At 45.8% G+C, this 23794-nt stretch overlaps 1 protein-coding gene across 1 annotated transcript in view; it reads right to left on the minus strand.

Moving 5' to 3' along the window:
* Window positions 1–16552: 16552 nt before the first annotated feature.
* Window positions 16553–23794, minus strand: part of zgc:162816 (uncharacterized protein LOC571260 homolog) — a 108475-nt gene continuing 101233 nt past the window's right edge. The window contains 1 exon segment of the mRNA XM_068030812.1: window positions 16553–16746. Coding sequence (XP_067886913.1) covers window positions 16553–16746 — 194 coding nt within the window.

Here is a 23794-nt window from a genome sequence, read left to right on the forward strand (position 1 = left end):
GTAAGTACACAAATCATTGAAGGTGGCAGGATAAATAGAGCAGACTGCTAAAAAAGCTTATTGGACCCTTGGCTTTATTAATAGAGTAATAAAGTGCAAAAGCAAGAAAGTTATGCTATACTTTTATAAAACATAGGTTAGGCCTCAGCTGGAGTATTGTGGCCAGTTCTGGGCACCACACTTTAAGAATTATGTCAAGGCCTTAACGTGGGTGCATAAGAGATTTACTAGAATGATATCAGGGACAAGGGATTTCAGATATGTGGCAAGACTGGAGAAGTTGGGGCTGTTCTCCTTAGAGCAGAGAAGGTTCAAAACTATGAATGGTTCTGATAGAATAAGTAAAGAGAAACAATTTCCTGTGATAAAAAGGACATTAAACAGAGGACATCGATTGGCTAAAGAACCAGAGGCGACATGAGGAAATATTATTTTGCACAGTGAGTTATTGGGCTGCATTTTAAGAGTCCGCTGCCGAAGTAGGCAGCAGGTGTACAAAAATGTGGCCCGCCCACACCGGCACCTCATCGCGAAGCTGCCACGATTTCAAACGTGGTGGCTCATTTGCATGGCCGCGGCACCCAGCCCCCATGATGACGAGGAGGGGGCGGGCGAACTGTCGGCGGCAACGGCAGACAGCGCCAATTCACCAGCGCCGCGCCATTTTTAAAGGGCTTACAGCCCTCAATGGACATTTAAAATTTAAAGGGCAAGTTAAGTAAACGTTTGTCAAAAAACAATTACATTACCTTTCCAAGCATTTTCCCATTCCAACACCCCGCACCCCCCATTCCGCCACATGGCATTTCAAAACATTCCTGCCCTTTGCCCTTCCCCCCCCCGGAATTCGTATATTGAGAATCTGATCGTCCCCCCTCAAAGTTTGGCATCTTAACCCTTTACCCCTTCCCATCACCACCACCCTGACCAATCCGCAGCATTGTCACACCGCTCCCCCACTCCTGCACAAAGAAAAATCCTCCCCGCTCCCCACAGGTGTTGCGCGATGTTTCCCCGAAGGGGGATTCAAAGGCCCAGCATTGTCGGCCGCCCGAATGAAGATTGGTGCAACAATTAAGGAGGCGACAGGATCCTAATTAAATTGGGTATGTAAATTAGTATACATATTGAAATGGGGGTCCCATCACCAAGTGGCGGGGCAGCTGCCACGAGGCCTCGCCACCACCATCGAGATCTGCACGGGCCTGCCGCCGTTGGGGTCGGTGGCAGGCCTCTGCCCATACCGATCTTCATTGCCCCCCTGCCAACAGTCCCAACGGCGGAGGGGCTTTAAAATCCAGCCCATTGTGATCTGGAATGTACTGCTAGAAAGGGTGGTGGAAACAGATTTAATCGTAATTTTCAAAAGGGAATTGGATAAATTTTTGAAGCAAAGATGTACAGAGCTATGAGGAAAGAACAGGCAAATGGGACTAATTGGATAACAACAACAACTTATCTTTATATAGTGCCTTTGATGTAACAAAATGTCCCAAGGCACTTAACATGGGGTTCTACCAAAGAGCCAGCATAGGCACAATAGGTCAAATGGTCTCCTTCTGTGCTACAGCATTCTATGATTCTAGGAGATCCATTGCAAGTGTTTAAAACTATGGGAGCTTTTCATAAGGTAAATTGGGAAAAATCAATTTCTCTGGTCGATAATTGAGAATACATTTAAGATCATCAGCAAAAGAACAAAGGGGAACGTTAAGAGAGTGTTGTTGGGACACTGATTGCCCGAACTGAAACGGTGGTTGAAGAAGAATCCAGAAATACTTTTAATAGGTAAGTGGATAAGTATTTGAAGAAGAAAAATATAAAAGGGTGTAGGGAAAAGGTAGTTGATTGGGAATAAGCAGAAAGCTCAGTCAGAGCCAACACAGTCACGATGGGCTGAATAAGCTCCTTCTGAGTTGTAAAATTCTATAATTCTAAAAGGAAAGTCACCCAGAGGACACAGGATGTTCAACACTGAATTACTTCAGTAATTTAGCTTAGGGCTCTATAGCATGTAACCTTGGCAGCAATGTTCCCTCTAAACCTTTTTCATTATGCGAGGGCTGTTCATTTGAATGCGCAGTACATTTACATTTTTTTTGCACTGCCACACACGTGTAGAATCTTACAGGGGACAACTTGTGAGTGGTCTGTGCAGTACTCTCTGGAATGCTGTTTGGCCGCGCAGGAGCAGCTCACAGAGAACGTTGCTTGGCAGTGACAGTCTGGGTTTCATTGATGTCCAGTTTGTTAAGAATGTTTACATTAGGCTGTCATCCCCAGCATTTTCCTGCTTCTTGCTCGAACACAGTTTTCCCCACAGGCACCAGTAGCTCTCCCAAGGGACCATTCACTGTGTGTGTGTGTCAGAAACTATTTGACCGTGGAGGGTTCACATCCAAACCCAATTCTGTCCTTAGTCAACCCAGTAGCTAAAGCTGAGAGAGAACAGGATGGGATTCAGCTGTGGACAATGTCCCCTCTAAGTTTTTTCATTGTGCATGGCCTGTTCAGTTTAGTGTGTGGTACCTTTAAATTCTTTTCTGCGGCTGCACACGCATGGTATCTTAAGGGGACAGTTTGTGAGTGGCCTGAGCAGTGCCTTCCAAGTTGTTGCATAGCAGCATGTACACGCAGCTTACAGGGAACATTGGTTGTGATGCCACCCATGGTAGAATAGGGCTGTTGACCCTTACAGTACAGGATCACCCTGGGCGTTTGAGCATAGAACGCAACCTGGCTGCACCTGACTGCACTTTCAACTGAGGAGGGGAAGAGAGAGAGAATAAAATTTCCTCATGTGATCTGTTCATTCTACTAGCCTCGTGTTGGTCTCCATTCAGCTACAATCCTCCCTTCTGAGTGTACCTAGTGGACGGGATGTATTGCTGAGGTGGCACAGACCTGCAGAGAGGAGAAAAGGATAAGGAGATAGCGGAAGATAATGAGAGGGGGAGAGGGGAGAAATAGATAGAGAGAAAGAGTGAGGGAAGAGGCAGAGGATGAGAAATAGTAAAAGGGGTAAGAGAGAGGTGGAGGTAGAAGGAGAGATAGAGAGAGAATGAGTGAAGGGAGAGGGAGAGACAATGGAGGGGGAGGGAAGAGATAGGGAAAGAGAGGAAAACAAAGAGGGAGAGACAAAGTAAACAAAATAAAGAGGGAGGGAGAGGAGAGGGAAATTGTGGGCAGAGAGAGAAATAAAGGGAGGGAGAGAGAAAGACAGTGAGGAAAGAAGGATAGAGAGAGAGAGGGATAGATAGGGAGAGAGGGTCACACAGAAAGTTAAAGAGAGTGGAAGGGAGGGATAGAGAATGGGGACAAAAGAGGGAGAAAGGGGGAGATAGATATGGAAGAAAGAAAGAGAGAGGGGGGTTGGGTGGGGAAAGAGAGATGTCAGACTACTAAACGATTTGCTCAGAACATATCAGACATTCATAAAGAAAAGTTCTACCTGAGTAGCAAATTTCCAACAACAGGCAAGCAGCCAGTAAGAGGGGCAGAGGTGACGGGGGTGGGGGGGGGGGCAGAGAGGTGGGGGTGGGGTAGTGAAGTGGGGTGGGGCAGAGATGGTGTGGGGCAGAAGTGGAGGGTGGGGCAGAGAGGCGGGATGGGGCAATGATGGGGGTGGGACAGAGATGGGGTGGGGTAGAGAGGTGAGGGTGGGGCAGAGATGGGGTGGAGCAGAGGGGTGAGGGTGGGACAGCGATGGGGTGGAGCAGAGAGGTGAGGGTGGGGCAGAGATGGGGTGGAGCAGAGAGGTGAGGGTGGGACAGAGATGGGGTGGAGCAGAGAGGTGAGGGTGGGGCAGAGATGGGGTGGGGCAGAGAAGTGGAGGGTGGGGCAGAGAGGCGGGATGGGGCAATGATGTGGGGTGGGACAGAGATGGGGTGGGGTAGAGAGGTGAGGGTGGGGCAGAGATGGGGTGGAGCAGAGAGGTGAGGGTGCGGCAGAGATGGTGTGGGGCAGAGAAGTGAGGGTGGGACAGAGATGGGGTGGGGCAGAGAAGTGAGGGTGGGGCAGAGATGGTGTGGGGCAGAAGTGGAGGGTGGGGCAGAGAGGCGGGATGGGACAATGATGTGGGGTGGGACAGAGATGGGGTGGGGTAGAGAGGTGAGGGTGGGGCAGAGATGGGGTGGGGTAGAGAGGTGAGGGTGGGGCAGAGATGGGGTGGGGTAGAGAAGTGAGGGTGGGGCAGAGATGGGGTGGAGCAGAGAGGTGAGGGTGGGGCAGAGATGGGGTGGAGCAGAGAGGTGAGGGTGGGACAGCGATGGGGTGGAGCAGAGAGGTGAGGGTGGGGCAGAGATGGGGTGGAGCAGAGAGGTGGGGGTGGGACAGAGATGGGGTGGGGCAGAGAGGTGAGGGTGGGACAGAGATGGGGTGGGGCCGAGAGGTGAGGGTGGGACAGAGATGGGGTGGGGCAGAGAGGTGAGAGTGGGACAGAGATGGGGTGGGGCAGAGAGGTGAGGGTGGGACAGAGATGGGGTGGGGCAGAGAGGTGAGAGTGGGACAGAGATGGGGTGGGGCAGAGAGGTGAGGGTGGGACAGAGATGGGGTGGGGCAGAGAGGTGAGGGTGGGACAGAGATGGGGTGGGGCCGAGAGGTGAGGGTGGGACAGAGATGGGGTGGGGCAGAGAGGTGAGAGTGGGACAGAGATGGGGTGGGGCAGAGAGGTGAGGGTGGGACAGAGATGGGGTGGGGCAGAGAGGTGAGGGTGGGACAGAGATGGGGTGGGGCCGAGAGGTGAGGGTGGGACAGAGATGGGGTGGGGCAGAGAGGTGAGAGTGGGACAGAGATGGGGTGGGGCAAAGGTGGGAGGGTGGGACAGAGATGGGGTGGGGCAGAGAAGTGAGGGTGGGACAGAGATGGGGTGGGGCAGAGAAGTGAGGGTGGGACAGAGATGGGGTGGGGCAGAGAAGTGAGGGTGGGGCAGAGAGGTGGTTATTGCCCCATTTGGGCAAAGCTGAGCTATGAAGTAAGTCACTAGATATACTCCTTTGCTGGGGCCCCAATCACCTGGAATGAAGTTCTGGGGAACAGTCTGATAAACAACACTGTTTTCTCTGTTAGATACTGGCCGGTGCATTTTCTGTTTTAATTTCAGATTTCCAGCATACCTTTCAATTCAACATTCCCTTCCTCCTGCAGTCCAGTTTTTAAATCTAATCATCACACCCTAGTTTATCTCAGTCACTTGTAGTATTCTCCTCAACTGTTGTTTCTTTATTCCCGAATTCCACAATCCCCCCACCCCCCACATTCCCTCCCCCCTACCCATGATCTCTTGAACTCACTAACTCTCCCTGGGGTACATGCCCCACACTGGTATCAGGTAATCATTTGTCATAGGTGAGCCTGGACAGGAAATATTGGCAACTATTTGACCATAGCGTACTTCACCACTCTGCCCGAATCTACGTAGATTTGTTTACCAGCAGGGGACTACTGATTGCGATCAGGAGCAGGAACTCTGGGCTCTCTGCTTCCTAAACCTGAGGGTGCACAGTGTCCCTCCCCATTACTTTGCAGATGAGACCAGTTGTTAAACCTAAGACCTTCCTGGTGTGTTTGCCGAAGCACTACAGGTAATGACAGAATAAGACCATTCAGCCTTGGGAATCTGTTCTGCCACCATTCTTGGCTGATCTGTACCTCAAAATCATTTAGACGACTTTCAACCAAATCCCTTCATACTTAATAAATTTTTATCGATCTCAATCTTGAAAAGTTAATTTGACCTAGCATCCACAGCCTTATAGAGGAGAGAGTTACAGATTTCCACTTCCTGATTTCACTATGGAATAGCCCAGCTCTCATTTTAAGATTGTGCCCCATTATTCTGGATTCATCTACCATCTATCCTATTGAATCCCTGAATCATTAAAACATTTGATTAGATCACACCTTAATCTTCTAAACTCAAGGGAAAACAAGCCAGTTGTAGGCAACCTCATAATTTAACCCTTTTAATTCTGTTTCATTCCTGTAAATCTGCACTGCACCCCCTTTAAGGCCAATAACTGAAGTGTGGTGCCCAAAACTGAATTCTGTGCCCCATATGGGGTTTGACCAAGGCTCACTCAGTACTACATCAGCTGTGAATCAAAATGAAAATACTGATGTCTCACACTAACCACTGGGCTGAGTGGACAGCCAATTCTACAGTGTCCTGTACTATTCATAGGTTCAAAATAATTTTTTTTTGTATTTTCCGATGTCAGAAGACAGACTAAAATAAATAGAATAAACCTGTAATTTTCTTCCTCTCATGTGTAAGGCAGGGTCTTTAATTAGGAAGAAATTACAAGGCGGTAAGTACATCTGTACATCAGTCAGTACCAGAGAGAACAGTGAGGAGCCCACAGTAACAGGAAGCATAGCTTCACGACACACAAACATCTTTCCTTCTTGTTTTACCCAGTTCCTTTCCAACTCTCCTCCTTCCTCTCCTGAAAGTGGTGTGTCTTCCTGGGAGACAGTCCCACCAGTACCAGCTGCTACCTTGTCTATTTTTCATGTGTGAATTGATGTAGTGTCAGTATGCTATTTGAGTATGTAGGGCATCATAGTATGCTGCCATTCTGTGATAGTTGCTAGTAGGTGTGTGTGTGCGTGAAGCTGAGGAGTGTATGTGAATGTATTTGTTTTTATGCATGTCTGTACATGCTAAGATGAGTAATGTGTGTGTGCATGTGTCTATGTGCACACATATGCATGTGTGTATATGTGCACGTCAGAGCATTTGTATATCTATACGCATGCATATGTGTATGTGAGTCAGTGTGTGTGGAAATCGGTTGTGCAAAACCCCTGAATGATCATTTGAGTGAAATATTGAGGGCGACTGGTGCCCATGGGATCTGGGACGAGCCGCCACCCTCAGAACTGGAGGTAGTAAACTGGGAGAGGGGAGAAACATTATTGGTGGGGGGGGGTGGGGGGGGGGCAACAAGTCTGGGTTGCTTTGGCAGTTCAGCTAAAGAGATTTAGGGTTGTACCTGTACAGGTGCTGACAATGAGACATATACAGGCCATACAATACTAGACAGTAGTGAACTGCTCCCTTTCACCCGCTGTGTATTGTACATGTACAGGAATTGATACTGAGACACACCTGGGCTGTACATACTGGACAGAAGTTAATCATTCCCATTTACCCAGTCTGCAATGTCCTGATTCAAAGTGAACATACACACGCATATTCTTAGACATACACACACACATACTGTTAGACGCACATGTAAACACACAGTCACTCTAAGACACGCTCACACACTCAGGCATACATGCAATCTCAGACACACAGACAATCTCAGACACACATACATAGATGCACTCTCAGACATACAGGCACACACACTCAGACATACACACCTACTCTCAGACACACACACACACACAGGCATTCTCAGATACGTACACATACACATGCACTCTTAGCCACACATAGACATACGTGGTCAGGTAGGCGAAGGGGAGAACACACCTCGGCCACCGTAGCTATTTAATGTAGGGCTGCCAAGTAACTAGGGAATCAACTAGGGAACAGGTTATTTTGGATCTAGTATTATGCAATGAGAAAGGGCTAATTAATAATTTGGTGGTAAAAGAACCTTTAGGGAAAAGTGACCATGGTATAATAGAAGTTTCCATTTTAGTTTGAAAAAGGTGTAGTTCAATCCAAAACTAGGGTCTTAAATCTAAACAAGGACAATTATGAAGTATGAGGAGCAAGTTGGCCGTGGTGGATTGGAAAAATACATTAAAAGATTTGATGGTAGATGAGCAAAGACTAATATTTAAACAATTAATGCAAGGTTTTCAAAAAACATACATTCCTTTAAGGCAAAAGAACCCAATCGGGAAAGTGAGTCAGTCGTGGCTAACAGAGGAAGTTAAAGATGGTATTAGATCAAAGGGTGAGTCTTATAAATTTGCCCAAACAAGTCGTAAGCTGGAGGATTGGGAGAATTTTAGAACCCAGCAAAGGAGGACCAAGAAATTGATAAAGAAAGAGAGAATAGAATATGAATGTAAACTAGCAAGAAATATAAATACAGATTGTAAAAGCTTCTATAGGTATGAGAAAAGGAAAAAATTGTCCATGCCAAATGTGGGTCCATGACAGGCAGAGACAGGAGCTAATAATTACTTTGTGTCTGTCTTCACAGAGAAAGATACAAGAAGTCTCCCTGAAATAATTGAGTTCTAAGGGTCTAGTGAGAATGAGGAACTGAAAGAAATTAGGATTAATAAAAAAGCAATATTGGAGAAATTAATGGGAATGAAAGTTGACAAATCCCCAGGACCCAATGATCTTCACCCAAGTGTGTTGAAAGAGATGACTACAGAGATAATGGATGCATTGTTGATCATCTTCCAAAATTCTAGAACTTCTGCAATGGTGCCTGCATCACTCAGAGGGTGATGGGTGTCTGGAATTCACTGCCGGATCGGTGGTGGAGGCAGAAACCTTCAACTCATTTAAAAGATGGCTTCGTTTGCTGACAATGCAACCACTAGGTGGTGCAGTACTAGCACATGCACAAATGTAGCCTCTCCTACTGAAATGTCACTGTCTGCAACTGGCAGCCGCCAGGATTAAAGATGGCGCTGCTCAATTTATCACAGAAAAACATCTTTAACCTGAAAATTCCCTCAATGGCTGACATCACCACCTCCATCCCACCCCCATAAGTCTCCTGCTCCCTCCTTCTCTCTATTGCTCCCTCCTGAGCCCGTCTTCTCACCGCTTGCTCCCCGCTGCCTTCCCTTAAGCACTCGCTACAGCCTCGCTGTTTCCCCCCTCCCTCAGCCGCTTGCTCCAGACCTCGCCACTGCTCCCCACCCTTCCCCTCCCCTCGGCCGATTGTTCCCCACTCTTCGCTTCCCACCCCACCCCCCCCACCACCCTCCACCCTGCTCTCCGGCCGCTCGCTCCCCACTTCCACCGCCCCCCATCCCCCCACTGCCAGCCGCATCTCCAGACCACACCACTTCCCTCCTCTCGGCCCACATTCAATCGTTCTCCATGCGCCGCCCAAAGAAGCAAGGCGGGCCGCGAGGGGTGACGGGGTGACATCCACATTCCCACTTACCCCCGATAACCTTTCACCCCCTTGCTGATCAAGAATCTATCTACCTCTACCTTAAAAATATTCAAAGACTCTGCTTGCATCACATTTTGAGGAAGAGTTCCAAAGACTCACAACCCTCTGAGAGAAAAACATTCTCCTCATTTCTGTCTTAAATGAGCAATCCCTTATTTTTAAACAGTGACCCCTAGTTCTAGATTCTTCCACAAGAGGAAACATCCTTTTCACATCCACCCTGTCAAGACCCCACAGGATCTTATATGTTTCAATCATCACCTCTTACTCTTCTAAACTCCAGCGGATACAAGCCTAGCCTGTCAAACCTTTCCTCATAAAACAACAGCCCATCCTGGGTATTAGTCTAGTAAACCTTCTCTGAACTGCTTTCAACGCATTTATTTCCTTTCTTAAATAAGGAGACCAATATTGTACACAGTATGCCAGATGTGGTATCAACAATGCCCTGTATAACTGAAGCATAACCTCCCTATTTTTATATTCAATTCCCCTCACAATAAACAATAACATTCTATTACCTTTCCTAATTACTTGCTGTACCTGCATACTAACCATTTGTGATTCTTGCACTAGGACACCCAGATCCCTCTGCCTCTCAGAGCTCTGTAATCTCTCACCATTTAGATAATATGCTTCTTTTTTATTCTTCCTGCCAAAAGTCATTGAAGGTGGCAGGACAGGTTGAGAGAGCAGTTAATAAAGCATACAGTATCCTGGGCTTTATTAATAGGGGCATAGAGTACAAGAGCAAGGAGGTTATGTTGAACTTCTATAAGACACTAGTTTGGCTTCATCTGGAGTATTGCATCCAGTTCTGGGCGCTGCGCTTTAGGAAGGATATGAAGGCATTAGAGAGGGTGCAGAAAAGATTCACGAGAATGATTCCAGGGATGAGGAACTTCAGTTAAGAAGATACATTGGAGAAGTTAGGACTGTTTTCCTCAGAGAAGAAAAGCCTGAGAGGAGATTTGATAGATGTATTCAAAATCATGAGAGGCCCGGACAGAGTAGATAGAGTGAAACTGCTTCCACTCGTGAACGTGTCTAGAACGAGAGAGCACAGATTTAAAGTAATTGGTAAAAGAAGCAAAAGCAACATGAGGGAAAACTTTTTCACATAGCAAGTGGTTAAGGTCTGGAATAAACTGCCTGAGTGTGTAGTGGAGGCAAGTTCAATTGAAGCATTCAGAGGGAATTAGAGAGTTATCTGAAAAAAAAGAATGTGCAGGGTGTTATGATCCTGTAGTTTATTTTCCGGGAAGAATGCAGTGTGCCTTTAAGGCTGGGAAAAGGAGCCATACTGCTTTATGGCAGCAGGCTCCAGAAGCTGAGTCAAAGAATGCATTTTCATTGCCCCGAGATACAGCCATTCAGAGACTGCGATTCAAAGGGTGCATTCTCGTTACCTTGGGTACAGCCACTCGGACTGAGCATCAAGAAATACATTTGTTACAATTTAATTTTGAACTGGCTTATAGGGCAAACAGACTGTTCTAAGAGGACACAGACAGATAGCTGTGTGTTAGCAACCGAAAGGAGAAACAGACGATTTAAACTGAAGGAAGAGAATTTAGTCTGTTTATTTATAATTCTCTCTCAAAATTCTAGGAAGTCAAGCCAAATCAGAGATCTCTGAGAATTTAAACTGAAGGAAGGGAAATTAGACTGTAACAATCTTTTAACCCTCAAAAATTCTAAAGCCAAATTGAGTCATTAAAAAGTGTTTGCAAGTTGCTAATTGTAGAAATTCATCGCTGGAGAAGGAAAGCAACAATTTTGACTTCTGGATTAGACTACAGACTGTTCTACTGTTGAAGAACCTGTTTTCCCCATTGGATGGATGTGAGGATTTCAAGCAACCTTGGACTGTTCCATATCCGGCAGAAGTGTAAATTTGCAAGGGCTCTAATTTTTAAAAATATAAATGGTGTTTATATCTTCTTAGTGTTTAAGAATTTAATTTTTCTAATTAAACAATTAATATGTTGATTTAAAGATACCTGGTTTGGTTCGCCTCATTCGGGGGTTAATAGATGGTACAATTTGGCTAGGTCTTTCTTTAATTTGGAAAGTTTAAAATGATAGGTTAGGTGATCTGTGGAGGGACAGGATTGAATTAACAGTGCGTTTCTCCCACCACAATCAGAATCGTATATTTTGATTGGGGGCTTTGACTGGAGCGGTCGGTTGTAACAAGGGTTACGGGGAGAAGGCAGGGGAGTAGCACTAGCTGAAATGCTTATTAGGAGAACGGGTGCATACATGATGGGCCAAATGGCCTCCTTCTGTGCTGTAACAATTCTGTGAATTCTGTGATTCTGTGAATCAGAGGTTGTGGGTTCAAGTCCCATTCCAGAGACTTGAGTGCAAAAATTTAGGTTGACTCAGTACAGCACTGTCAGAGGAGCTGTTAAACTAAGGCCCTGTCTGCTTTCTCAGGTGGAATTATAAGATCCCATGGCACGACTTTGAAGAAGAGCAGGGGAGATATCATTGGTGTTCATGCCAATCTTTATCCATTAATCAATATCACTAAAAAAAATTATCTGGTCATTACCACATTGTTGTTTGTAGGAACTTGTTGCGTACAAATTGCCTGCTATGTTTCCTACATTACAACAGTAACTTTTTTTATTCATTCATGGGATGCAGGTGTTGCTGGCATGGCCAGAATTTATTGTCCATCCCTAACTGCCCTCGAGAAGGTGGTGGTGAGCTGCCTTCATGAACTGCTGCAGTCCATGTGGTTCAGATAAACTCACAGTGCTGTTCGGGAGGCAGTTTCAGGATTTTGACTCAGCAACAGAGAAGGAATGGCAATATAGTTCCAAGTCAAGATGGTGTGTGACTTTAAGGGGAACTTGCAGGCATTCCCATACACCTGCTCTCCTTGTTCTTCTAGGTGGTAGAGGTTGCGGGGTTTGGAAGGCACTTGGTGAGTTGCTGCAGTGCGTCTTATAAATGGTGCACACTGCAGTCACGGTACAGCTGTGGTGGAGGGAGTGAATATTTAAGGTTGGGGGTATCGTGCCATCAAATGGGCTGCTTTGTCCTGGATGGTGTTGAACATTTTGAGTGTTGTTGGAGCTGCACTCATCCAGGCAGGTTGACAGTATTCCATCACATTCCTGACTTGTGCCTTGTAGTTGATTGACAGGGAGTCAAGAGGTGAGCTACTTGCCACAGAATTGCCAGCCTCTGACCTGCTCTTGTAGCCACGGCATTTATATGGCTGGTCTCATTAAATTTCTGGTCAATGGTAACCCCCAGGATTTTGATGGTGGGGGATTCAGCAATGGTAATGCCATTGAATGCCATGGGGAAATGGTTAGATTCCTCTCTTGTTGGTACTTGTGTGGCACAAATGTTATTTTCCACTTATCAGCCCAAGCCTGAATGTTGCCCAGGTCTTGCTGCATGCAGGCATGGACTGCTTCGGTATCTGAGGAGTCGCGAATGGTACTAAACATTGTGCAATCATCAGCAAACATCCCCATTTCTGACTTTATGATGGAGGGAAGGTCATTGATGAAGCAGCTGAAGACAGTTGGGCCTAGGACACTACCCTGAGGAACTCTTGCAGTGTTGTCCTGGGGCTGAGATGATTGGTCTCCAACAACCACAACATCTTCCTTCGTTCTAGTTATGACTCCAGTCAGTAGAAAATTTTCCACTTATTCCCATTAACTTCAATTTTACAAAGGGCTCCTTGATGCCACACTTGATCAAATGCTGCCTTGATGTCAAGGGCAGTCACTCGTGCCTCACCTCTGGAATTCAAATCTTTGGTCAATGTTTGGATCAAGGCAGTATTGAAGTCTAGAGCCCAAAGATCCTGTGGAAACCAAAGCAAGCATTGGTGAGCAGATTATTGGTGAGTAAGTGCTGTTTGATATTGCTGTCAACAATACTTTTCAACACTTTGCTGATGATTGAGAGTAGACTGATGGGGTGGTGATTGGCTGGATTGGATTTGTCCTGCTGACTGTACTTCATTGGCTGTAAACTGTTTTGGAACATCTTGAGGTCATAAAAGGCAAGTCTTTCTCTGTGTAGAGAGAGATTATTCTTTACCTAACCTGTGTTATACCTGCCTTGGAAGTGTTTAATGAGACAGTGTAGAGGGAGCTTTGCTCTGCTCTGTGCTTATCCTGAAGTGTTTCCATAGATGGTGAGACCAACTGTAGCATCAAATCTGCTCCTACTCTGTCCCTGCTGTGACTAGCAAACTCAGCACAGACCAGGGATCGAACTTGCAAACTCCTATTCAAACTGTGTGGTGTATTTATCATGGAAACATAGAAAATAGGAGCAGGAGTAGGCCATTTGGCTCTTTGAGCCTGCTCCGCCATTCATTATGATCATGGCTGATCATCCAACTCAGCCTGTTCCAGCTTTCGCCCCATACCCTTTGATCCCTTTAGACCCAAGAGCTATATCTAACTCCTTTTTGAAAACATTCAATGTTTTGGCCTCAACTGCTTTCTGTGGTAGCGAATTCCACAGGCTCACCACTCTCTGGGTGAAGAAATTTCTCCTCATCTCAGTCCTGAAAGGTTTACCCCGTATCCTTGGACTATGACCCCTGGCTCTGGACTCCCCCACCATCGGGAACATCCTTCCTGCATCTACCCTGTCAAGTCCTGTTAGAATTTTATAGGTTTCTATGAGATCCCCCCTCACTCTTCTGAACTCCAGCGAATATAATCCTAACCGACTCAATCTCTCCTCATACGTCAGTCCCGCCATCCCAGGAATCAGTCTGGTGAACCTTCGCTGCACTTCCTCTATAGCAAGAACATCCTTCCTCAGATAAGGAGACCAAAACTGCACACAATATTCCAGGTGTGGCCTCACCAAGGCCCTGTATAATTGCAGCAAGACATCCCTGCTTCTGTACTCGAATCCTGTTGCTATGAAGGCCAACATACCATTTGCCTTTTTTACCGCCTGTTGGACCTGCATGCTTACCTTCAGTGATTGGTGTACGAGAACACCCAGGTCTCGCTGCATATTCCCTTCTCTCAGTTTATAGCCATTCAGATAATAATATGCCTTCCTGTTTTTGCTACCAAAGTGGATAACCTTACAGTTATCCACATTATACTGCATCTGCCATGCATTTGCCCACTCACTCAACTTGTCCAAATCACCCTGAAACCTCTCTACATCCTCCTCACAACTCACCCTCACACCCAGTTTTGTATCATCTGTAAATTTGGAGATATTACATTTAGTTTCCTCATCTAAATCATTAATGTATATTGTGAATAGCTGGGGTCCTAGCACCGACCCCACTAGTCACTGCCTGCCATTCGGAAAAAGACCCATTTATCCCTACTCTTTGTTTCCTGTCCGCCAACCAATTTTCTATCCATCGCAATACACTACCCCCAATCCCATGCGCTTTAATTTTACATGCTAATCTCTTATGTGGGACTTTGTCGAAAGCCTTCTGAACGTCCGAATAAACTACATCCACTGGCACCCCCTCATCAACTCTACTAGTTACATCCTCAAAGAATTCTAGTAGATTTGTCAAGCATGATTTCCCTTTCATAAATCCATGCTGACTTTGTCTGATTCTACCACTGTTCTCCAAGTGCTCTGCTATAAAATCTTTGATAATGGACTCTAGAATTTTCCCCACTATCGACGTCAGGCTGACTGGTCTATAATTCCTTGCTTTCTCTCTACTTCCCTTTTTAAATAGTGGGGTTATATTAACTACCCTCCAATCTGCAGGAACTGTTCCAGAGTCTATAGAATCTTGGAAGATGACCACCAAAGCATCCATTATTTCTAGGGCCGCTTCCTTAAGTACTCTGGGATGCATACCATCAGGCCCTGGGGATTTATCGGCCTTCAATCCCATCAATTTCCCCAACACCATTTCTCTACTAATATTGATTTCTTTCAGTTCCTCTCTCTCACTAAGCCCTGTGTTCCCCGACATTTCTGGTATGATAGTTGTGTCCTCCTTTGTGAAGACAGAACCAAAGTATGCATTTAGTTGGTCAGCCATTTCTTTATTCCCCATAATAAATTCTCCTGTTTCTGACTGTAAGGAACCTACATTTGTCTTCACCAATCTTTTTCTCTTCACATACCTATAGAAACTTTTACAGTCAGTTTTTATGTTCCCCGCAAACTTACTCTCGTACTCTATTTTCCCCTTCTTAATCAATCCCTTGGTCCTCCTTTGCTGAATTCTAAACTGCTCCCAATCCTCAGGTCTGTTGTTTTTCCTGGCAAATTTATATGCCTCTTCCTTGGATCTAATGCTATCTCTAATTTCCCTTGTAAGCCATGGTTTGGCTACCTTTCCCATTTTACTTTTGCACCAGACAGGGATAAATAATTGTTGCAGTTCATCCACGCGCTCTTTAAATGTTTGCCATTGTCTTTCCATCGTCATCCCTTTAAAAGTAACATTTCCCAATCCGTCATGGCCAACTCGCGCCACATACCTTCGTAGTTTCCTTAACTGAAATTCAGAACCCTTGTCTCAGAATCAACTACGTCACTCTCCATCTTGATGAAGAATTCTATCATATTATGGTCGCTCGTCCCCAAGGGGTCTCACACCACTTGATTGTCAATTATTCCTCACTCATTACACAATACCCAGTCTAGGATGTCCTGTTCTCTCGTTGGTTCCTCAACGTATTGGTCCAGAAAACCATCCCGTATACACTCCAAGAATTCCTCCTCTACAGTATTGTGACTAATTTGATTTGCCCAATCTATGTGCAGATGAAAGTCACCCATAATTACAGATGTTGCTTTATCGTATGCATCTCTAACTTCCTGTTTAATGCCATTCCCAACATCACCACTACAGTTTGTAGGTCTATATACAACCCCCACTAACGTTTTTTGCCCCTTAGTGTTTCTCAGCTCTACCCATACAGATTCCACATCGTCAGATTCCACTGATCCGATAAAGATGCAATTACTCTATCTGAAGAAATAATGCATTTAAACCAACACGTGAAGGTTAGGAGAGCTACAACTGGTCTCAGCACCCCTGGGGTCTGCAAGGGAAATGCATTAAGAGAAAATCAAGGGCGAGAGTGGGCTTAGTTGTGATGCCAGTTCCGAAGAAGGGTCACTGACCCGAAACGTTAACTCTGCTTCTCTTTCCACAGATGCTGCCAGACCTGCTGAGTGAATCCAGCATTTCTTGTTTTTGTTTCAGATTTCCAGCATCCGCAGTATTTTGCTTTTATTTTAGTTATGATGCCCTCTGTGGTCGAATAGCATAACCACCAAGGGCAGTTTTATCTGCCTCTGTGCCAATTGATGTGTATCCACTTTGGTGAGGGCATTTAGTGCCAAAGGAACTGTACCCCAGCCTGAGTTAATATCTTTTGGTGGTGGGGAGGTGGGGGGTGGCACAGGGTAAAAGGAGTCAGGCGGACATCCCACCTCATCTTCTCTTACTTTAGCTCAGGATGACCATCAATGAGTGCATAGCCCATCGGCAGCATTCCCAGACTGTGCAGGCTCAATGCCATCTAGCTACAGTCAATCAACAGTTGATTCCAAAGAGGGTAGTGACCTATGTCTCTCGTTAGCACTCGCACGGCAATGTCGTCCATCTGGCAGGAACCAATCATCATCTGCTAGATATCTGGGAGAAATTGTTCAAAAATAAATACTCAGAGATCTGGACAGAGAAATATCTGACTCATGCCAATACACAGTCGGGAGGATTTTTGGGAGTAATTGGGGTTTTGAAGACTCACTGTAGATCATTAAATTTTATGTCAAATCATAATAAGATGTTGGCCTGCAACAGGACAGTTCCACTCCCCCAGTCTACTTTCTCCCTGCCCAAAGTTTGAGCTAGGGTCATTTGCTCGTCAGAAGATAGTGGTTTCAAACCTCATTTCAGGACTTGAGCAAGTAATCTATGCTGATACTCCTGTGCTTAAGGAGTGCTGCACTGTCAACGGTGTCATCCATTGGATGATATTGTCCTGTTTGTTCAGCTGGGAATAAGAAATCCCCTTGCCCTATTTCAAAAAGATCAGGGACTTCTCCCAGTGTCCTGGCCAACACTCAACTACTTCCATTTATATAGTGCCTTTAACTTTGAAAAACATCCAAAAGCACCTAGGGCCAAGACAGCTGAAGGCTCATCCGCCAATGGTGGGTCAAATGGGGTGATGGAGAGGAGGCCAGCGTTGGAGGAATGTAGAATTCTTTAAGGGTTGTAAAGCAGAAAAAGTTTACAGAGATAGGGAAGGGAAGGCCTGAAGGGATGCAGGCATTTGTGGACTGGGAGCCAATGTAAGTTAGTGACCACAAGGGTAATGGGTGAGTGGGACTTACCACTGGTTAGGAAAAAGGCAGAATTGTGGATGAGCTGAAGTTTATGGAGGGTGGAAGATGAGAGGTCGATCAGGAGATCTCTGTACGCGGGGGTCCTCCCCCTTTACATCAGGGACCTGGGGTGGAGGATGTTGCACAGGGCAGTCCTGCGCAATAGACTTTTAAGCAGATTCATGGACTCCCAGGCCGCCTGTACTTTCTGCAGCTTGGACGAGTCCGTGTTCCACGTATATATGGAGTGTGCGAGGTTGCAGCCCCTGTTTGAGTATTTGAAGGGGCTGCTCCTCAAGTTTTGGCTGCACTTCAGTCCCATGCTCCTGATCTTTGGGCACCCAGTGTGGAGGGATGTGGGCCAGGAGGAGGATCTCCTCGTCGGTCTTCTCCTGGGCCTGGCCAAGGTGGCAATTCACAGGTCCAGGCTGCGGGCCATCGGGGTGGGGGTGGTCATCCTCCCTGCTTGCCTGCCCCTCTTCCGCGGTTATGTTCGCGCCCGGGTGTCCCTGGAGAAGGAGCATGCGGTGTCCGCAGCACGCTTGAGGCCTTCCGCGATCGGTGGGCACCGTAGGGACTGGAGTGCATTGTCGACGCAGAGAATGGCATTTTAATTTGAGTTTTTGGTTTATTTATCTGTTTTTAATAAAGTTATTTAAAAAAAATGTATACAAAGGGGGATTGAGGAATAAAGGTCCCCTCGACATAAAATATATAAAAGGGGCCTGGGGTATAAAGGCCACCTTGGTAGGAAGAATAAAAAGGCAAATTATTATTTAGATGGAGAAAGACTACAAAATACTGCAGTGCAGAGGGATCTGGGTGTTCTTGTACAGGAAACACAAAAAGTCAGCATGAAGGTGCAACAGGTAATTAGGAAGGCAAATGGAATTTTGGCCTTTATTGCTAGGGGGTTAGAGTTTAAAAATCGTGAAGTCCTGTTACAACTGTACAGGGTGTTGGTGAGGCCACACCTGGAGTACTGCATACAGTTTTGGTCCCCGTATTTAAGGAAGGATATACTAGCATTGGAGGCAGTTCAGAAAAGGTTCACTAGGCTGATTCCTGGGATGAAGGGGTTGTCTTAACAAGAAGAGCTAAACAGGTTAGGCCTTTATTCATTGGAGTTGAGAAGAATGAGAGGTGATCTTATAGAAACATATAAGATTCTAAGGGGGCTCGACAGGGTAGATGTTGAGAATATGCTTCCAACCTCTCCTCATAGCTAATACTGTCCAGACCAGGCAACATTGGGGTAAACCTCTTCTGTACCCTCTCCAAAGCCTCCACATCCTTCTGGTAGTGTAGTGACCAGAATTATATGCAATATTCCAAGTGTGGCCTAACTAAAGTTCTGTCCAGCTGCAGCATGACTTGCCAATTTTTATACTCGATGTCCCAACCAATGAAGGCAAGCATGCCGTATGCCTTCTTGACTACCTTATCCACCTGCGTTGCCACTTTCAGTGACCTGTGGACTTGTACGCCCAGATCTCTCTGCCTGTCAATACTTCTAAGGGTTCTGCCATTTACTGTATACTTCCCACCTGCATTAGACCTTCCAAAATGCATGACCTCACATTTGTCCAGATTAAACTCCATCTGCCATTTCTCTGCCCAAGTCTCCAACCTAACTATATCCTGCTGTATCCTCTGACAATCCTCATCACTATCCACAACTCCACCAACCTTTGTGTCGTCCGCAAACTTACTAATCAGACCAGCTACATTTTCCTCCAAATCATTTATATATACTACAACAGCAAAGGTCCCAGCACTGATCCCTGTGGAGAGTTGTGGAGGCTAGGTCACTCATTGTATTTAAGGAAGCAGTAGATAGATTTTTGAAATCTCAGGGAGTCGAGGGTTATGCGGAGCAGTCCCGAAAGAGGAGTTGAGACCTGGGACAGATCAGCCATGATCTTATTGAATGGCGGGGCAGCCTTGAGGGGCTGAATGGCCCACTTCTGCTCCTACTTCTTGTGTTCTTGTGTACACTGTCCCCATCAAACACTCCCAGGACAGGTACAACACAGGGTTAGATGCAGAGTAAAGCTCCCTCTACAGTGGCTGTCAAACACTCCCAGGGCAGGTACAGTCTAGGTTAAATGTAGAGCAGTTTCATTTCTGGTTTGTGCTGTTAGCTGATGCCTGATAAGAGTCAGCTATAATTGGTCTCCACATTCCCTGTGTTGGGGTGGAAAGAACAAAATCCAAGGTCTGAATCATGATCGCTCACCAGGAACTCCAGCTAGAAAAAGTGTGTGTATGTGGGGGCTGAATTTTGTTCAGCCAGCGGGGGTCCTGGCGCAAGGCCAAAAAGGTGAAGGGGACCCCGCCCTGGCCCTTTGGAGCCCCCCGACTCAATTTAATGGCACTTGGGTAGTTAACTGCACAGCGCCATGGGCCTTGTCTCTTTAAGGACGGGGATCCTGCATCCCAGAACTGCAGGCCAATCAGAGGGCCAGCCCTGGAGCCCTGAACCCCATGTAAGTGTGGCGTGTTCAATGGGGTCAGTCCGGTAGGCCCCAGTGAAAGAGGAGGAGGGTGGTTGCTGAGGGCGGGATGAGGTTCTTAGCAGAGGGCCAGCCTTTGCCGCCCGGGGCCCTCCATGGGCCACAGTTTACCCAAAGAGGTGTCCCTCCCCCCACACCCACCCATAGGCCCACATAGAGGCTGCCTTGTTTAACTGGGCGACCTTCCCACGTGGCGGAGGCCTCCCACCCCACCACCGCTGGTGTAATACCAGCGGCAGTGGGATGAGGCCCTTACGTGGCTATTAATTGGCCACTTAAGGGCCTCAATTGGCCTCTGAGTAGGAAGGTCTTCTTCGGCCTTTCCCATTCCCGACTTAATCGCAGGGTGATGGGAAGGTGACAGGAACTCCGCCCCGCTGCCTTCCACCATTATTTTATGGGCCACCCCCACCTCCCATCCCGACTCCCTGGGGCCCATAAAATTCAGCCCTGTGTGTGCAAGTGTGCCTGTGTGAAAGTGTCTGTGTGAGTGCATGCACGTGAGTGTGTGCATTTGCTTGTGCAGGTGACTGTGGCTATCTGTATGCAAGTGAGTGGATGAATGTGCGAGTGTGTAGGTGACTGTGTAGGTGAATGCGTGTGTGTGTTACATCTGGAAAAGAAAAATATAATAATGAATAGTCAGCATGGATTTAAGGGAAAATTTTATTTGACCATCCTTATTGAACTTTTTGAGAAGGTAACAAAGAGTGATGCAGTAGATGTAATATATCTAGATTTTCAAATGGCTTTCGTTAACGTGCCCCATCATAAACTAATGAATATAATGAGAATGCGGAGTCATGGGACAAATGGCAGAATAGATTGCTAGCTGGCTTCAAGACACAAAGCAGAGAGTGGGAGTAAAGGGTAGTTATTCAGGGTGGCAGAAGGTGGGAAGTGCAGGGAACACTGTTGTGCACCATTTATATTAATGATTTGGACTTTGGAATCAAAAACACAATTTATAAATTTGTACATGACACCAAATTAGGGAGGATAGTCAATACTGAGGACTGCAACAAATTACAGGAGGACATTAATAAACTTGCGGAATGGGAAAATAATTGGCGAATGAAGTTCAACACAGATAAATGTGAGGTAGTACATTTTGGTAGGAAGAATAGGGAGGTCATTTATTACAAATACACCAATCACTAAATGTTCTACCACAGGTTAGCAAGGCCATTAAAAAAGCAGACCAAGCACACGGCTTTATTTTTAAAGGGATAGAATTGAAAAGTCAGGAAGTTATGCTAAACCTGTATCGAACCTTGGTTAGAACACACATAGAGTATGCATGCAGATCTAGTCACCATATTATAAAAAGGATAGCGAGGCATTGGTGAGGCTGCAGTAAAGATTTACAAGGATAATACCAGAAATGGGTAAAAATTTCAGGAAAGGATGAACATGCTGGGTCTCTTTTCTCTTGGAAGAAGAAGGCTGAGGGGGTGACCTAACAGAGGTCTTTAAAATTATGAAAGATTTTGATAGAGTGGATACAGAGAGAATGTTTCCATTTGTGGGGAAGAGCATAACCAGAGGCCATCAACATAAAACAGTCACTGAGAAATCCAACAGGGAATTCAAAAGACACTTCTTTATCCAAAGAGTGGTGAGAATGTGGAACTCACTACCACAAGCTGAAGCGATGCATTTAAGGGGAGGCTAGACAAGCATATGAGGGAGAAGGGAATATAGGGTTACGATGATAGATTTAGATGCGGAAAGATGGGAGGAATCTTAAGTGGAGCATAAATGCCGGTATGGACTGATTGGGCTGAATGGCCTGTTTCTGTGTTGTTTATCCTATGTAATCCTATGTATTTGGGTGTGTAGGCGAATGTACATGTGTGTAGGTGCGCATGTGTGTATGTAAGTATGTAGATGAATGTGTGAGTGTGTCTGTCATAGAGTCATAGAGTTTTACAACACAGAATCAGGCCCTTCGGCCATCGTGTCTGTGCCAGCCATCAAGCACCTAACTATTCTAATCCCATTTTCCAGCACTTGGCCCGTAGCTTTGTATGCTATGGCATTTCAAGTGCTCATCTAAATACTTCTTAAATATAGAGCAAGTGTGTGCAAGTGTATGTGAGTCTGTAGGTAATTGTGCGTGTGTGTGTGTGTGTGTGTATATGTGTGTATGAGAATGGGTGTGTGTGAGTGTGTAGGTGAATTTTTTTATTCTTTCATGGGATGTGGGCATCGCTGGCAAGCACAGCATTTGTTGCCCATCCCTAATTGCCCTTGACGACTGAGTTCCTTGCTAAGAGTCAACCATATTGCTGCAGGTCTGGATTCACATGTAGGCCAGACCAGGTAAGGGCAGCTGATTTCCTTACCTAAAGGGCATTAGTGAACCAGGTGGAATTTTATGACAAACGATGATAGTTTCATAGCACCATTACTGAGCTTTCAATTCCAGATTTTTAAAATTAATTAATTGAATTTATTAATTAATTGAATTTAAATTACACCAACTGCCATGGTGGGATTTGAACACATGGCCCCAGGGAATTAGTTTGGGCCTCTGGATTACTAGTCCAGTGACATTACCACTATGGCACCATCTCCCTGGTTGATATGTGTGTGTGTGTGTGTGTATGTGTGTAGGTCAATGTGTTCATGTGTTTGTGTGTTGTCAGTGAATCTGTATGTGAGAGTGTGCAGATGAATGTGTCTGTGCATCTGTGTGTGTGAAAATGTGTAGGTGAATGTGTGTGTAAGTGATTGTGTGTGCTTGTGAGTGTGAATCTGTAGGTGTGTGTGTGTGTGTGCATAGGTGAATGCGCCTGTGTGAGTGTGTAGGGGTGGGTGTGTGTGTAGGTGATTGTGTGTCTGACTGTGTAAGTGAATGTGTGTGTGTGTGTGAATGTCTGGGTGAATATGTGTGTGTGAATGTGTAAGTGAATGTGTGTGTCAGTGTCTAGATGAATGGGTAAGTGTGTCAGTGTCTAGGTGAATATATGTGTGTAAGTGATTGTGTGTGTGTGTGAGTGTGAATCTGTCGGTGAATTTGTGTGTGTGTGTGTGTAGGTGGTTGTGTGTCTGACTGTGTAGGTGAATGTGTGTGTGTGTGAATGTCTGGGTGAATATGTGTGTGTGTGTAAATGTGTAAGTGAATGTGTGTGTCAGTGTCTAGGTGAATGTGTGAGTGTGTCAGTGTCTAAGTGAATATGTGTGTGTGTGTATATAGGTGAATGTGTATGTGTAGGTGAATGTGTGTGTGTAGGTGAATGTGTGTGTGAGTGCATGTAGCTGATTGTGTGTATGTGTGTGTATGTGTGTGAGTGTGTAGGCGAATGTGTGTGTGTAGCTAATTGTGTGCGTGTGTGTGTGTGAATGTCTAGGTGAATATGTGTGTGTGTGTGTGTGTGAGTGTATAGGTGAATGTGTGTGTGTAGGTGTATGTGTAGGTGAATGTGCGTGTGTGTGTGAGTGCGTGTAGCTGATTGTGTGTGTGTTTGTGTGTATGTGTGTGTGTGTAGGTGAGTGTGTGTCTGTGTGTGTGTGTACATAGGTAAATATGTGTGTGAGTGTAGGTGAATGTATGTATGTGTGTAGCAGATTGTGTGTGTGTATGAGTGTATGTGTGTATGTAGGTGAATATGTGTGTGTGTGAGTGTAGGTGAATATGTGTGTGTGTGTATGTAGGTGAATATGTATTGTGTGTGTAGGTGGATGTGAGTGTGTAGGTGAATGTGTGTGTGTCAAGAAAACCCCATATGCCAAATGAGAAATATTAGTTTTTTCGGTTGGAAACTTACATTAGACTTTTAATGTAACTCTTAAAAAACTAGCAGCCAAGATGGCCACTGCAATTTACATCTG

Source organism: Heterodontus francisci, chromosome 5, assembly GCF_036365525.1.
Source record: "Heterodontus francisci isolate sHetFra1 chromosome 5, sHetFra1.hap1, whole genome shotgun sequence".
In the NCBI taxonomy this organism is placed as follows: domain Eukaryota; kingdom Metazoa; phylum Chordata; class Chondrichthyes; order Heterodontiformes; family Heterodontidae; genus Heterodontus; species Heterodontus francisci.